The 17,878-nt window shown below is 40.2% G+C and overlaps 1 protein-coding gene across 1 annotated transcript in view; it reads right to left on the reverse strand.

Moving 5' to 3' along the window:
* The window catches only part of RFX7 (regulatory factor X7), a 116,485-nt gene extending 104,568 nt beyond the window's left edge, over positions 1–11,917 (reverse strand). Inside the window, exon 1 of the mRNA XM_030579162.1 lies at positions 11,454–11,917. Coding sequence (XP_030435022.1) covers positions 11,454–11,608 — 155 coding nt within the window. The 5' untranslated portion in view covers positions 11,609–11,917. The remainder of the gene's footprint in view (positions 1–11,453) is intronic.
* Positions 11,918–17,878: the final 5,961 nt, after the last annotated feature.

Genomic DNA, 17,878 nt, shown 5'->3' on the forward strand with positions numbered 1-17,878 from the left:
CCTTTGGACTCCATACCAGGCCGAGCTTCAGTGCGCTGGGTTCCCTGCCTCCATGACAGCAAAGCCAGGAGTCCCTGTTGCGGGTGTGTCACTTTACCTTCATTAAAGCCAATAACTCACAGTGTGTGTGGGCCTCGTTCTTGCAAAGCACCTGGAGCAGGCCTGTAGCCTCCCAAGAACCTTACAGTTATTAAACACATCAGGGCTCTTTGAGTCAGCTTGGGATATTTATTCAAAACAAACAGAACCAGACACTGAATCCTAAAACATTGACTTGTTTTGGAGAAAAGGGAGTTGGCATCCAACATTACCATTAACAATATAATCAAAGCAGATTTTTTTTAAAGGGTGCTTACAGTCTGATCCACAGAACACTTTACCCCAGATAAAGTTTAGAGACTGCAAGTTCTGGGCCTCATGTGCCTTTAACCTCACTAAGTTATTACTTATCTCTATAGTGTTCCCTCCCAAAATGCTGCATAAAGAAATTCAGCTTTTGATCTCTATTTTAATATGGTACCAATTTTTTAAGAAGGAAAGCTGAAGGCCTGCAGAGGGGTTGCCAAATTAAAACAGAAAAAAGTGCTCAAGTAGTGTTTTCAGATGACTTTTGAACACAGGCAAGGAGCAGCTGTGGAAGATGTTCAGAAGGAACAAGTTACAGACACTAGGAACCACTGCATCAGTAACACAAACTTCTGCCAACCCAAAGCAGGTGCTGCTGGAGCACAGGTTTCCTGCCGGATGTAGTACTAGGTGGTGCTCTTGAATGTACCTAAGCAATTGCTGGCTTTAAATTTAAAAAAATATATAGTCACTGTTATAAGCTACTAGTGTAATGTAACTGGGATGGGCAGCAATATGCTGCTACTCCTTGCATTATCAGGGAGGTAGTGCCACCTTATAGTGGCAACTGCACATGTTGCTGGTACAAAGTCATTGGAGAATGGATGCAGCCCATATATATTTCTCATCTGAAAATGAACATTTTGTTCCATGTCTGAACCACCTGGCTGAGCATCAAAAGGATGTGTTCAAAAAATAATGACAAACTTTATAACTACTTTCAAGCTTTCCCTTAAGTGAAGATATGAACCCTAGCCAAGCAACCAGACTTCTCTTTTTGGAAATGAGGCATCTTGACAACGAGCGGGAATATCAACCAAGCACACCTCTAGGGGGAAAATTGGGCTTGAAAGGTCTATCAGGCAAGATAATTGTGAAACACCCGATTGATATTCTAATCCACAGTAAGAAAAGATACATCATATCATACGTACATGAAGACAGGATAAAACCTGCAGGGATGCCACATTTTATGTCCTCAGAGAGGGCACACACTGTCACCAATTTACTCCTATTCTGGATACAGTCCAAACAACCAAAGGGCTAGTCCAAATGTACCAAAAATATCCCTTAGTTATAAGGCCCAGATTTTTAAAGGTATTTAGGCATTGCTGGGCTCAGTGTTGCAATGCCTACTTGATTTAGGAGCCTAAGTCTCATTTTCAAAAGGGAGGCATAAACCCCTTCTGAAATTGAGATTTAGGCTCCTCAATCAGTTAGCCATTGCGATGCTAACCGCAGCAACGTGTAAGTAGCTTTAAAAATTTGGTCCTAATGCAACAGCTCCAGTCACTTACATGAAGCCTTAATGGGAAGTTCCGTAAGGCCAAAATGGCCACCTACTCCTTTTCTGAAGCCAGCACATCATCATTTTACTGCAACGATCATAGTTTTAACTCTGTACGGATACCTGAATCCAGATGAGACACATCTATTATAGTGCAAATGAATCTGAAAAGCATTAAAGTAGTATTTTAAACTAAATAAGATACTCAGAGTGATACAGGTATAAGAAATGTAAGAAGTTTGTACAAAACCACAGTTTAACTATGTAGACGGCACACTGGCTGTGTACTATAGTATCCAACTGAAACTGCAGTGATCAAACAGAATACAACCCATTTCTGCTTAAAGAATAACAGAGTGGAGGAAATCAAGCTTTAATTTTCTACAGTTATCTTATGCAACAAACGGCATGATTTTAATAAGCACAAGCGAACTAGTTCAGATGTATATTGGATTTTTGTGTTAAAAGTTTTCAAAATTATTTTTATTTAATTTCTCAGTTATAGTTTCAGACACTCTTTATCTTATTCTCTTTCCTAGATTGTGCTTTTCTTCCCAGTTCTTTGTTTTTGCTGGTTCAGGGAATTTTGACTCAAACCAATACAGGAGAAACAAAACATTGACTTCTGTGCTCACCTGAGGAAAGAAAATAATCCCTGTATAACTCTGACAGCAAATTATTTAGTACATACACTGAAAAACTGAAGATAGTTTTAAAGGTAACGATCCTCCTGGTAACATCATTACCATTAAAGACAGATGCACATCATAAAGAAGGGGTTGTTCAACCAATTTTTTCCCCTAGTTTACTGCACACATTACCACTAGAAACAAGCTTACAGTAGTCTGGCATGAACAGTCACTGTTGACCACAAAGGGGAAAACCCGCAACTGACCTATTTCATACCTACAATATGTAAACAATTTTTATCCAGAAAAAATCTCTGACGTTGATAGGAATATACTAAACAGAATTTTAGTATTCAGAATTGTTAAAATTACACAAAGTTTTAATACCTGCAAAAATGTTGTTTGTGTACACAGAGTTTATTCTTGCTATACTAAATTCAAGAATTAGCCAATCTGAATAATTAAATAGCTCCAGCTTCAGAAAGTCGGCAATGAAATTTGTGCTTCACAGCAAGGGATAGGCCTACTCAAAAGCAGGGGCCATATCTTAGGTCTACTCATGGACCCCCTCCCTCCCATCTAAAACTGCACAGACCACCTCCCCATCCTGTTTCACTTGTATAACATACCTATGGCAATTATAGCAAATAATGACATGGAAATAGTATCTGACAGCTTTGAAATCGTTTTTAGCCATCTTAATGATTTAGCAGGTAGAAAGTGGAGCTCTTGCTGGTAGTCAGTAAAAGCTCACTGATAATCTGATGGCTGGCAACTAGCTTCCTATTTGCTTATAGGTAAATTCAAAGTTTTCCTATTAACCAATAAAGGTCTATAAGGGTTGGAACCTAAAACCTGAGAAATGGCTTCTCTCCCTACATTCTTCCCCAATGAAGATCTGTTGAGGGACTAGAGCAAGAAGTTCCAACACTCAAAAGTATGGAGGCTGGTAGCAGGGTATTTCTGGAAAACTCCAAAATTCACTTCTCTTGTAAGTCTGGAACAGCTCCTTTCTGTTGACCTTAGGGGTAGAATTTTGTCAGTAGGAATGGCAGGACTGATGCATTTTTATTTATTCCTTTGATTTATGCTGAATGTGGTCAACTAAAATTTGCCACTGTTGTGAGACTTTTTGCATTAGGCGCCCTGAGATATTCTAATGGGTGCCTTTTTGTAAAGTCAATGTATGTATTTGTATCCATCTATCTATTTTGCAGCTGTATCAGCTTCTTAGAACTACTTTAAATAAACTAATTAACACGAGGGATGGACTGAACAAAAAACCCAGATTTGGATCCTGATCTGAATTTTGCAGCTCTACCCCAATTCCAAATACTTCTGTTTGGCAAAATATGCAGAATTAGGGTAAGAAGGAAAGCAACATACATTAGTCATGGAAGCTGCAATCCCCTCTTTCAGGAGGACAAAAATATTTCAATACTATCCATGCAATTCTGGTCAGACCAATTTAAAATTAAACATTACAATCTCCAGTAGCAGTATATTTTTTATTAAATTATACAGCAGCTGGAAACAAAACTGGGAGTATTTTTAAAAACGTATATCAAGATTTGGGGTCAGACTTCCCACTGGCATACAGACAGGTGCAACTCCAATGAAATCAACTGAATTGCACCAGTTTACAGAGAATTTGGCCTTTAAGGCTCAGGGAGGTATCAGATGAGATGAGAGTCCAGACAATTCTTTGCTTATTAAAAATGAATTAGAAATGTATTCTGTATTACAATGTTGCACCGTCTGACTTGCTGCAACAAAGAGAAAAAGAAAACACCTGTGGTGGAAAGTGAAATGTTTATGAAAAATGGAAATCATATATGTTTATGCTGTGAGGTCAACAATTTAATGTCTCCTATATATTTTAAATGAAGTTAACAGTAGTGCCTTTTTGCCAAATCTCTTATGATTTGAATATGTTTTTTCAATACATTTCATTAGCTCACAGTGTTTAAAATAAATGTAAAAAAGGCTAGGTCTGATTCTCCTACAGGCAGCTTTTCAATGGCTCACTTCTGCAAAGTTATTTCTGCCATACTCAGAAAGTCAGGATCTTTTATAAAACCTCAGCTCGCTCTCAAAGGTTACATAAAGGTCAGTTTTTATTTTATTCAGATTATCTTCTAACCTCGTAAAAAAATGCCCCCAGACTTAGATAGACTCCCCTGGCCTGGTGGGTACTCCCCATTTTGAAAAGTTTCTTCTCCTTTACTCCGCTCTCCCCGCCCCCACCTTTGCAGGCCAAATGCCATTTATGCAGTTAAGTTTGCCAATTCCCTAAGGATAGAGTCGCAGGCTGCACCTGTTGATGGGAGCGATGTTGAGGATGCAGAGTTTGCCAAGAGCAGCTCCTTGCCATTGTAAGAGGCAGAGCAAGCACTTTCTTAACCAGCTAAATGAGGGAAGACATTTTAGATGAGCAGGAGTGCTGAAGAGGAAGAAGGTATTCCCTTCTCCACCTCCTCCCCCTTTACATGACAGATGTGGGGCTAGCCAGCTCTCATGGTCAAGGGGCAGGCTACCACCATTCACTGATCAAGAATGGAACACCCATTTCCACACCCAACTAAGGTAAAAGGGTGACAGGCAGATGTGCCTACCCAATCTGGAGAGAACAAGCAGTTACACCCAGATAACTCCAGCCAGAGAGGACTGATCAGGCTGACCCACATTGCAGCCAGCATGCAGTGTCCTAAAAAGTACACAGTCTACAATTCGTTATGTATACAGTAACAGCAATACGTTCTGGACAGGAAAGTCTCCCCACACAGCCTATGACAGAAGAGCCACAAAGCCAAGAAAAACTGAATTAGCTACAATAACACTTGGCAATTTTACAGTACCTCTTATTTGAAGATCTCAAAAGTACTTTACAAAGGTGAGTAAACATCTCCATTTTATATATAGGAAAACTAAGGCACAAGCATTGGCATGACTTGTTCAAGGTCACATAAAGGACTACAGGAACAGTGACAGAGTTAGAAGAATAACCAAAGGTTTGGTCTACACTTAAAAATTAGGTTGATGCAGCTACATTTGCCAGGGTCTGAACAAAAAAACCATACCCCTGACCAAAACAGCTGTGCCAACCTAGCTCCCTGTGTAGACATAGCTATATTGACAGAAGGAGGCTTCCCTTGTATGGGAAGGTGATCCTACACCAATGGAAAAACCCATTCCAGTGGTATAGACTGCATGTACTCTACAGGGTTATGCCAGCACAACTATGGGAACACACAGCTATGCTGGCATGGGCTGTGTCTACACAACAGAGGCTAAGTAACCTACTTTCCAGTTCTCTACTCTAGTCATTAGACAATCCCTTTCACTTACTTCTTTCTTTGTCCCATAGTGGCTAGGTATTACAAGGGCCTTGGACTACGTTGCATTGCACAGAGCTCAATCAGACAAAAACAATACATAGATACACACAATATTACAAGTCATGGAAGTCTTCAGATACTGTCTGCACAGACACGGCACCGTTTCAAAGTATTATGTTTGTTACACCTATCTCCTTCCAGATGCAGAGGATCTGTACTCTGGCTGGGATTGTCGGAGGACCCTAAGGGAGTTAGGTATCCAAATATTATTGAAATTTAATGTGTTGCTCCTAACTCCAGTCCTTTCAAAATCCCAATCTGCACTTTTATCAATACTCTGGTTAGGAAGCAAAACTCAAACAGATAAGTCTTCTTACTCATTAGCCAAGTACACATTTTAATGTATGCTGTAGTCCCTTGTATTTACAGGGTATCTGTGAAGCTGTACTGCTTCAATGCTGTTGACGACCCATGTCGTTAGCAGCATATCAATATCCTAACAGCAAGACTAATGCAACCTAGATACTGAACCAAATTCATCCCCAATATAACTCCACTGACTTACACCAGGGATAAACTTGGCCTGCTGTATTGGTAGATTTAACTTGGGGGTAGATTTAACAATCAAATATACAAAAAGTCACCATGAATACAAAATTCCAATAAATATGAGAGACCAAGCCCCCGAGCACTGAAATACCAAGTTAGTGGATGGGGGAAATTAAGAGTATCTTGCTGATAAAGTTTATTTCTATACTAATTTTTTTCCCCTTTGGATTAAAACAATTTAGTTTTGATGCTTTTATATAATAAATAACAATATTTCCCAAATTATGGCAGATTCTCCTTGAGCAGGCATGAAGGAGTAGCTGGATGTGGAAGGACCTGCTGACAAACTCCTAAACTGTTCTCCAAAGTTTCAGCATTTCTCCCTCTGTCCCCAATAGCTTTTAGCCACCATGATTGCAGAAGAAATCTGTCAAACATGTTTGAGCCAGAGTTTGCAGAGTCTGAAATAATAACTCTGAGGTGTGTACTGCCCCATTCATTTCAATAGTGATTCTTTAAATGTCAACACTTAATTATTTCACTGCTCATCAAAGCATGCAAAAAAGGAGAGATTCAAATTCTGAAGGCCCACACCAGTGTCTTCCAAAGCTCGGGGTATGAAGAGTTATCTGCAATGTATGAGCAGAAGACATATTAATTAAGAGAGGTGTGATTGCAGGGGATGCATGACTTGTTTCATTCTCCAGAAGAGGGGCTGTGCTTTCAAGAGATTAGGAACAACTGATATAAAGTCCAGCCTAGTTTCTTAGAACAAAAACAAGAGTCTAAAATGAACAAGGACCCAATTCAAGTCCCACTGGCTTCAATGGGACTTAAACTGGGCCCTACCACACATTGGAGTTTGCCACTGAGCAGCCCAGCTCATGCAGTCTTGGCATAGTGCACCATATTACTAACTAAAAGACAGATCTGAGAACAAAATTATGATCAGAAGCCCACATCCAGTGCTGCTTAGACAGACGGCAAATGCTTTGTGTTCTAAACTCCACACTAGTCCTCAGTGCAGTTTTCATGTCTGACATGGGGAAAAAAAAGCCTTCACCTCTCATGCAGAATTAATAAATCCAAATCATAGCAGATGCCTTAAGGACAAAAATGAACTGCTGGAATCTAGGCTAGGTAAGCAAACCCAGGGCCTGACTACACGTGCGGATGTAAACAATAGAAAACAATTTACAGCAACAGTAAAAAAGGATTTAATTTAATAATTTTCGCCAATCAATATAAGGATCAAGAAAACATAATAACCTCCACTAGCTATAGGATGTGAACTGTACCTTGTGAATTGGGTAGTAAGAGAGGGTTGAAATTGCCTAAAATCACTAGGGCTACTGTTTACTGCACATAGTGCAGAATGTCAGCAAATACTTTTCTTCGTTTGCAATCCAAATTTCTTAATCTCTGTCCACATCATTTTTATGCATGTCCAGTACTGTCTGATTTTTTCCACCAATAGGACATTCTCTAGCAATCTAATGGAATTATGAGTAGACTCAAAATCCATAGCAGTATATTTGTGTACACAGGCTCCATATATAAATAAAACGTATTTGATAATACTATATTGTCACTCCAAAAATTAATTGAAATTCCATTAGTCTATATGCACAGATAGCTAAACAGGGGTAAGGTTTTCCCTCCTCACGCTTTAGTATCTGGGCAAAAGCTATTAATATAAAAACTTTAATGAATCTACAATGAAATTAAATAAGCATATTGGGGCCCAATGTCCAGGGAAGACTAAGGCAATTTACAAACCCTGATATTAATCAGAGAGTCTAGGTTCTGTAAACACAGGTTCTTTCTAGTCTAAATTTCTAATCCATCATTGGGAAAATAAGTCTAATATTATTTCTGCCCTTTTCATCAGCACTGTCAGAACATATCCAATTGTCAGGGCAGGTTATATACGCGATACAAAAAATAAAAATGGATAACACTTCATTGGGTCCATTCAAGCGGGTTAGCTGAAAAAAACAATTCTGTGGACGGACAATACAGAATCCTTAATCTTTTAATCAGGCCAGAGTTAATAAGCCATAACTATCCAACATACCTGTACACAGACATGATTGTAATGCTAATGCTTCCCGATTATTTTAAAAACATCTGAGAAATTCTTCCTCCCCTTTCAATGGGCACTTAAAAGTGCGAATAAAAATATTAACTTAAAATGCTGATAAATACTTTTGAAAGTCTTCAATATGCATGCCAACCATGCCATGAACCTTAAACACTAAAACTTAATCCAGTGTTTAGTTTTAAAGAGATACTAGATACAGAAGAGTTACTTCTTTTGTCAAACTGCATTTTAATTTAATAAACAGAACAAATTAACTATGAGCTAAGATAATGAATAACTCATTGTCCTGCTAGAGGCCTACATCACATACTATATTTATATTTGTCTGTACAGTGGAAGGACAGGCACAGACTTGTTTGTGATCAGCAAGTCCAGTATTTCAGTAGCTGCTATATCCTGCTATACTATTTTGACTGAAAATATGTTTTGCATACTAGAAACACATCCCTTAAACTAAAAATGTCCATCCACTACACTCACAAATGGGGGGGGGGGGGGAGAGGGAAGAGCTAAAACAGTGAAACAATGCTGAAAGGTACTCATTTAAATGTGTTAAATCCTTCAGGAGTTAAAAAACACTCATCTCCTAAAATGAAAAACCTAGGAGAAAATACTCTTCTCAGTAAGTGATAAGTTAAAGCTACCCATAAGGATGAAATCTGGTCATTTTAGTACTATTCTCCAGAATAGCTTGTAAAATACATCAACTGCCAGTACACTCCACTTACTGTAAACAGTACTAATTCTTGGGTTGGGAGCAAGGAAGAAGTGAGTTTCCAATGCAGGATATAAGTACTGTATGTATACTACCTTTCTTTTGCTAAACTACCTTAATTTCTGGTTAATAAGAGTAACTAAATCTGCACTAACATAGTATATAGGACACTAGTAAATATTAACAACAAAAATCAGACAGATATTCAGGTGAAGACTGCTTGCTAGAAGTACAGTACTAAGAGAATACAAAGATTTCTAATGTTAGCTCTCCACAGCAAGAAAAACAAAATTTAAAGTAACGTTGGAAAATTAAGTGAAATTTAATATAAATAAGTTGTTTCACATATTATATGTTTACAGTATAATATGCAAGTAGTGATACTGTCTGGAGGTGCTGCAGAAGTTTTAGACCTGTCAAGAAAGCTGTCAGGACAGTCAAGAAGTAAAGGTAATGTGTATGTGAAGGATAACTAATCAACTATCTACTAATTCTACAAGCCATATCGGGAGAGGAGACAACCACAATGTACTGGCGAAACCACTGATGGTTTCAGATACCTTGTACTAGCTTATGCATCACCATTTGGTGAAGCTAATAAAGTTCTTTTGTACTGAAAGTGAAGAAAAGTTACTTACTCAAACACGTTACATATTTAAACCAAGCTATCTTTGAATGTAATGTTATAATACCAAAGTCTCTTTTTAAAAAGCAAGTTCTTATTAAAGGAGAGGTTTTACTTAGTAGCCATTTTGTCTTCAACTTGGACATGATACCTAATCTGAATGCAATGTAAACATGCTGTCTGAGAAGCTGATTTCCAAATACCATGTTGATGGGAAGAGAAGGGGTAAAACATAAAATATGTACCACAAAAACCTATTATAAATCAGAATAATCTGAAGGTAACACAATCAGAACACCCAGGAAATACACCAGTTAATATTGTCTCCTTAAGTCACCTCACTGCACACAAAAACCAAACAAAAGGCTGTGTGTACACATTTAGGACAGAGAATGTGATTTACTGTTTAAATTTAATTTCCAAGGGTTTTTTAAATATCAGTTTAACTACATAACAACCCCCCAAATAATATTTTTAATATTTTGGACTTCCTTTTAAAATCCATATTAATTCAATATACCATAAAAGCTAACTATAGTATGAAGCACGATAAACACTGGATCAGTACACTGGCTATTAGGCATCCATAATGTGGATACTGCAAAAGGCAAAAATTATTGTACATATGCAATTCCCAATTTTCAAAATGTACCCAAAGGGCTTAATCCACATATTGCAGGTGCCAGGCACTTGCAATACTACACTCTCAAAACAATTCTTTTATTTGGAGGACAAACTCAACTCAATAAACTTTTTTTAAACTAGTTTTTAAAAACTAATATTAAATTCAGCAGAACGTGGGTTTACTGTGAGGTGATTTTGTTTAAAATTTGTAACAAAAATTGGATTCTTAGACATGCCACCATGCCAAGTTTTAGCCCAAACCACATTTAATTGCAAACCCATGGAAACAGAGGCTTATAATAGGAACACTGATACAATCTTTACTATGACATTTGCACTCCTTGATGCATTAATACTTTGTATTATTGGGGGATGAGACGAATTCATATATCAGAAACAGACTATTAATAAGCAGAAAACAATATTCAATTATTAAAATACCTTAAATAGGTGAGGCTATATTCATTATCTTAACACAAACCTACCATAATTACCATTATCTCTGGATACAATGAATGTAAACATAGCCAACCAAAGCTTTGAGTACATTTGACTGTATATAAAAATGCTGGTATCCTCTAAATAAGAGATACACATGTATGTGTGCAGAATAATATATTGAATACACACAGGTGTGTGTATATTATATATATATTTCCAAAAGGTGCGTTCTTCCCAGGAAATGCAGAACCACTACCTCCCCTAAATAGTTTATAATCTTGAATAAACACTGCAAAAACATGTAGGGACGGTAACTAATCCTACAGATGAACAGGTTTTGCGCTGCCTATTAATATTCTTATGGACAATGGTCCGTCTGGCTGAAATTCACAATAAGCTTCTTCCTGTGTGTGTGGGGGGGGGGTCTCTCTCCCTCTGCAAAGCCAAGTAAACACATTTTCCATTCCCCATCCCCCACTCCTCAGATACACACCACCATCATGCAGTGCAAGTTATCTCCCAACCTCCTTTCTTTTAAATGCACCGAGTGTTTCGATCCCTACAGATTTTAAGCAACCTGTTTTTCTGCAGCTCTAAAAAAAACATTTAGCATTTATTTTCGGGGGGGAGGGTGGTTTCAGAGGTGCACGTTAAGGAACAATTTCCCCCAAAATAAACCCCCCAAACAATGTCAAGGGCCCTATTAGCGTGCACCGGGCTCAGGCAATGCACATGCAGAGCCTGCACGAACAAATCTCCGGCTCAGCGTGCCATGGAGGCTGCTGCTACTCTTACCAGATGGAGTTCTTGATTTTGTGTTGCAGCGCGTTGGCTTCCGTCCCTTGCAGCCCGGGCACCAGGGCTGGCAAAGCCCCCCCTGGCGCGGGGGTACCGGGGAGCTGCTGCTGCTGCGGCGGCTGGGGATCAGGTTGCTGTTCTTCTGCCATCATCGCCGGCGGAGGGGTGCGGGAGAGGGAGCGGGCGCGAGCGGCGCTGGAGACACTAGGCCTTCACCCCAGCACTCGAGTGAGTCGCCTTTCCCTGCTGCCTGGGGGACATCACGGAGGAGAAGCCGCGCCGGGTCCAGCCGCTGCTACGCCAGAGGCTGGGGAGCCTTCCCGAGGGGAAGGCGCATCGCGGCGCTGCCCCGCGCTCTGGGGTCGCTGCGGGCTCGCCGCCGCCCCCCAGCACCTGGTCCCGCTGCAGCCCCAAAGCAGCCCGCACAGCGCTGCCTGCCGCCTGTCCTGCTGCTGCTCTGCCAGGCAAAGGCAGCCCGTGCGCGCAGGCTCACTGCCGCCCTGTGCAGACAGCAATAACACGGCTCAGACACGGGGGGGGCGAGGGAAGGAATAACCAGGGCAGGAACCCAGCCAGCGGTAGCCAGGCGGAGCATGGGGGGATTTGACTCCCGCAGCAGCGTGCCTCAGGCTCCAGGCAGCACTGCAGACTGAGGGGGGAAAGGAGCGTCCTGCCCTTGATTCCGGCTGGCTGTGTCAGTGGGTGTCCATGCTGTTTGTGCAGGATTATGCAGTGTTGCCAAGTGGCCATGCGAAGGAGAAGGCTGGGCAAGGCACTCCCTGCACTAGACACCCAGCAACAGATCCAGATGCAGTGGCATGGAGGCGGCCCTCCGAGACACAGGGCAGCCTCTCACCTGCTACCCAGGAGTCACCCGATGCATCACACCGCTGGGAAGGGTCTGGGGGAAGGGAGCTGGGGTAGCCCCCTCAGAAGAGCACTGGTAACATATGCCCCTAAACTGCACATCCTTGATTAGCCAAATGCATAGCTTACATTTTTTGTGACTAGGTTGTTGCTTTTGTTAGTCATACCTACAGGGCCACAGGTCTGCATGGCCATTCTACGGAAAAACACATCACAAGAAAGGTCCCTTGGAATGCCACATAGGTGCAGGGGTCTGCAAACATGGATCAGATTGCTGGGTTAGGGCCCAGAGCACAATCTGTAAATACATACAGCATTACCTCGCATTATGTTTACTCACATGAACAGCCCCATTTCATTAAAAACTATTCACTGTAGTAGGCAAAACACCTGTTGGTTAGAATTCACACACAATATTTAAGAATAACTGAGGTTGTATTGTGCCTGCATACATAAATATGTAATTTAAATTTACACTCTGCCATACCAATTATCTAAACATGTCCTCTCTGATATTCTGTTATCAGCATTCAACTATATAGAGATTCTCCAAAGTCAAGCAATATGGGTTAATGTTTATGAAACATTTACAAATACTATTGTTTATTATTTTAGTGCTCTGTATTTCCTAGAAACCTCACAATACAGATAAAACAGTGAATGATAGGCTTGATTCTCTCTTGCCCTACAACCATTTATGCACCCCAGTGGCAAAAAGGTACCTTAAAGACAGTAATCTCCCTTCCCTACTTGGGTCTTACCCCTGGTATAGGGGCCTCCCTTTCTGTCTTAGAGCCAATTCAATGGCTTTGTGGTGGTCCCCTTAAAGCTCTCAGCATAGGGGCATTATGGATGAAAACTAGAGCAATGCTGCACTCTGCTTACTCTTGGCTTCCTATGGCTTCTATGGAGCTGTGGGCAGTGCAAACTCAGAGCAGCCTTGAGGCTGATCTAACATACAATAGCAGCCGGACTTGCTTCTGGCAGGATGGAAAGTACAAGAGGCATAAAGGAAGATTAGATGTACCTTTCACTCTCTCGACATTCCTGTATTTATTGCCTCTTGGAGTGGAGAATCAAGCCGTATGATCCCCACCCCAAAGAGCTTACAAACCAAGGGCCCAATTTTGTAACTCGATCAACACATGTAGTATCTTAGACCTATGCAGAGTCCTTTGAAAGCTGTGGGGCTTCACCTAAATCTACCTGCATGCAGCCCATTGGATTCCATGAGATTTTATGCAGACATGGAGTTCAGACATGCAGCTCTGATTCAGCGTCAGAATCTAATTTCAGACAGGATGCAACAAAGTGATGGCAGCAAAACTGTCAAGGGAGGTTAAGAGAGGAAGGAGACGGATAACAGTAACACTACAGTGTAGTTATTCAGTACAGGTGCCCTACCTCACAGGTGAGTTGCAGATATAAATATATTAAAGATTGTAAGGTGCTCAGATACTACACTGATGAGTGCCAGAGAAGTACATTAGATAGATCAACAAGGAGTCCGGTGGCACCTTAAAGACTAACAGATTTATTTGGGCATAAGCTTTTGTGGGTAAAAAACCCGCTTCTTTCAGGTCCATGGCATTGACACCTCCTCCTCGATTATTGGGAGGGGACCACATCCACCCTGACTGAATTGGCCTTCAACATTGGTTCTCTGTTCCTAAGAAAACTCCTTTTTCTTCATGTGCCAATATATATTTATGCCTGTACACCAGACCCTCACTAGAACACATATCTATATAGCACAAATTTGCATATAATGCAGTTGCGGCCCTGGATCCCAAATTTAATTACTCTAATTACAAGTCATTTTAACGTTGTCCCAGCTATAATGCAATCCCCGCATTAACACGGTACCGTGCATGGATCCCAAGTCCCACGTTCTAGCAAGGGTCTGGTGTATCTGTAATTTTCACTCCATGCATCTGAAGAAGTGGGTTTCTTACTCATGAAAGCTTATGCCCAAATAAATCTGTTAGTCTTTAAGGTGCCATCGGACTCCTCATTGTTTTTGTGGGATACAGACTAACACAGCTACTCCTCTGATATTAGATAGATCAGTACAACCTCAGTTATGCATAAATATTATCCGTGTATTCTAACTAATAAGTTTTGTGCCTACTACTGTGAGTAGTTTTTAAGGTAATGGGCTGTTCGTGTTAGTAAACACAATGCTAAGCATTTAAGCATTTAAATTGGACAATATTTTGCAGGAAGACAATGAAACTGAGGTGGGCGGGGGCAGTCACTATCAAAAGGGACGGAAGTTCAAGTACCTAGGTTTCATAGTACAGAATAATGGTGAACTCAACAATGAACTTATAAGCAGGACAGGAAAGGCATGGACTAAAGGGAGAGAAGTGAGTGGAGTGATCTGCAATAGAAGAATGCCAATGAAACTGAAAAGGATGATATATAAGATGGTTATCAGGCCTGCGCTTTCTTCCCCCTCTGAATGCTGGGCACTGAGACAGGCACAGATCTTGAATACAGTGGAAATTAAAATGTGAAGATGGATGCATAAGAGTTACAAAGATGGACCATGTTTGGAAGTATGAAGGTGGAACCAATTATAGAAAAGACGAAGGGGCCCAGACTTAAGTGGTATGGGCACGTGAAAAGAAGTCTGTAAGAATATATAGGAAACAGGGTGTTAAACTTAGAAGTGGAGAGTAAGAGAAAAGTTGGAAGATCCAAAACTGGATTGATGTTATACCAAAGGATTTGATTAACTGTGGAGTTTCTAAAGAACTGCATCAAGTCAGGCTAGAATGGAGAAGAAGGACTTGAAGAGCCATAAACATAAACAAACCAGGGAAATACAACCTGGATGAAACTACTATAAGGTGGGGCATAACTGGTTGGAAAACCGTTCCCAGAGAGTAGCTATCAGCAGTTCACAGTCAAGCTGGAAGGACATATCAAATGGGGTCCTGCAGGGATCAGTTCTAGGTCTGGTTTTGTTCAGTATCTTCATCAATGATTTAGATAATGGCATAGAGAGTACACCTATAAAGTTTGCAGATGATACCAAGCTGGGAGGGATTGCAAGTGCTTTGGAGGATAGGATTAAAATTCAAATGATCTGGACAAACTAGAGAAATGGTCTGAAGTAAATAGGATGAAATTCAAAGTACTCCACTTAGGAAGGAACAATCAGCTATATACATACAAAATGGGAAATGACTGCCTAGGAGTACTGCATAAAGGCATCTGGAGGTCATACTGGACCATAAGCTAAATATGAGTCAAACAACAGTGTAACACTGTTGCCAAAAAAAAATAAAAGCAAACTTTGTTCTGGCATGTATTAACATGAGTGTTGTAAGCAAGACACAAGAAGTAATTCTTCCACTCTACTCTGCGATGGAGTAGGCCTCAACTGGAGTATTGTGATAAGTTCTGGGTGCCACATTTCAGGAAAGATGTGGACAAATTTGAGAAAGTCCAGAAAAGAGCAACAAAAATAATTAAAGGTCTACTAACATGACCTATGAGGGAAGAATGAAAAAATTGGGTTTGTTAAATCTGGAGAAGAGAAGACTGAGAGGGGACACGATAACAGTTTTCAAGTACATAAAAGGTTGTTACAAGGAGGAAAGAGAAAAATTGTTCTTCTTAACCTCTGAGGATAGGAAAAGAAGAAATGGACTTAAATTGCAGCAAATCAATTTAGGCTGGACATTAGGAGAAACTTCCTGCCAGAGTGGTTAAGCACTGGAATAAATTGCCTAGGGATGTTGTGGAATCTCCATCATTGGAGATTTTTAGGAGCAGGTTAGACAAACACGTGTCAGGGATGGTCTAGATAATACTTAGTCCTGCCATGAGTGCAGGGGACTGGACTGGATGACCTCTCAAGATCCCATCCAGTCCTATGATTCTATGAAAAAGAAGATAGGAGATACACAGCTGAGGGAGTTCTTTTTTTTCTTTATTTGTACATAAGTAGTAAGTGACTTAGTTGACTAATTTCTTGACAGCATCATGGAAATTGGGGGCCTAAAGAAGAGGGACTAAAATTTTCTATTACATCCACAGAGACACTCTCTCTCTGTCTCTTTCTTGCTCTCTCTTCTGCCCCCATCCCTCTCTGCTAGGTTTTGGAGATGAACGTTTATAAGCTACTGCATTACCAACCAAAGCAAGACTTAAAAAAAAATAGCTCCTCACTCTCTGTCATATTTCCTCTGCTCCTATTCATCAGTTTTTTTACCTTATAAAATATTCTGTTCAAAATTAGAGAAGCTAAGTTCTCTCATTCTTGCCTTTTATTTACAAAACAAATCAAAACTGTTCTTTTTTAGTCTGGAATTGAAAATTTCTAAAGGGACAGCCTCCAAAAGGAATTCAGGAAAGGGAAAGAAGAATGTAAGAAGCTCCTGCAAACAGGAGCAGTTAAACAAAAAGGTCATTTGCTTAATCCTAAAAGTGCTACATTGAAAGTCCCTAAGTTCCAAGCCTTTTTTGCAGCAAGACAACATTAACATGCTTGAAATGTTGTAGTATTTGTAAGACCAAGGTTCATGTACCTAGCAAAATTTTCTAACTTTGTAGCAATTTTCGTTTTGATACAAACAAGGCAAGGTCTGCCCTCAGTCAGTAAGAGTGCTTGCACATACCTGAGAGCAGAATGTGACCCATGTATGATCAAATGAACATATAAATCCTGAGTGGTCAGAACTTATCTCACTAGGGTCTCAATCCTTAAAACATTCATGATGCATTTGGCATTACCACCTTGAGTAGTCCCCCTGAAATGGATGGGACTACTCATCGTAGTAGGGGTAAGCACACACACATAAGCATTTGCAGGATCACTGTCTGCCATAGTAAACTGGAAAAAAATCCAAGCACAATTTCAACTTTTTTTTTAAAATGGTAATATTACTTTCAGTCTAAACCAAAACATACAGAGCAAGTCTGTTTCTGACATTATAGTAAATGAACTCAGATACTATGAAAAAATGTAAATATTTTTGGAGTTTTAGAAAACATAGGTAATGTTCATCTCTGGTGAATTTAATTCCCTCTGGTATTGCTCCAGTGATTATACTGTAACCTCACATGCCTGCACACATATTAGCATCACTTGGCCAAAAGAAGACATCTAGCAACAAAAATGGAACTAGGTCCCATCTATTCTGTAAAAGCTATCACGCTGGGGGGCTCAGGTATAACACTATGTTTCCCCTATATAGTTAAAACATGGCTCAGTATAAAGTTAGGTGACAACAAGCCCTCTTCTAACTATTTCCAAGCTTTGGTTAAGTTCAAGGCTTTAATATGCTCCAAGAACATGATAATATCATGTTTTAGTCCCATTTACAACACAAGACCTAACTATATTTAAATTCTGTTAGGTGACCACTGTGTACATGGGGCCATGTACCACTTCCCTCCCTGGTATCACAGTTTTATTTATTTTCAGAGTGGGTAGTATAAGGACTTGGGAATTGCGCTGGACATTCAGACCCTATTTAATTCACAGAACTGGTCTGTGTAGCCTAAAAGCCAATGGCTGCACTCCTGCATCTCAGGATTAA

Source organism: Gopherus evgoodei, chromosome 10 (genome assembly GCF_007399415.2).
Source record: "Gopherus evgoodei ecotype Sinaloan lineage chromosome 10, rGopEvg1_v1.p, whole genome shotgun sequence".
In the NCBI taxonomy this organism is placed as follows: Eukaryota; Metazoa; Chordata; order Testudines; family Testudinidae; genus Gopherus; species Gopherus evgoodei.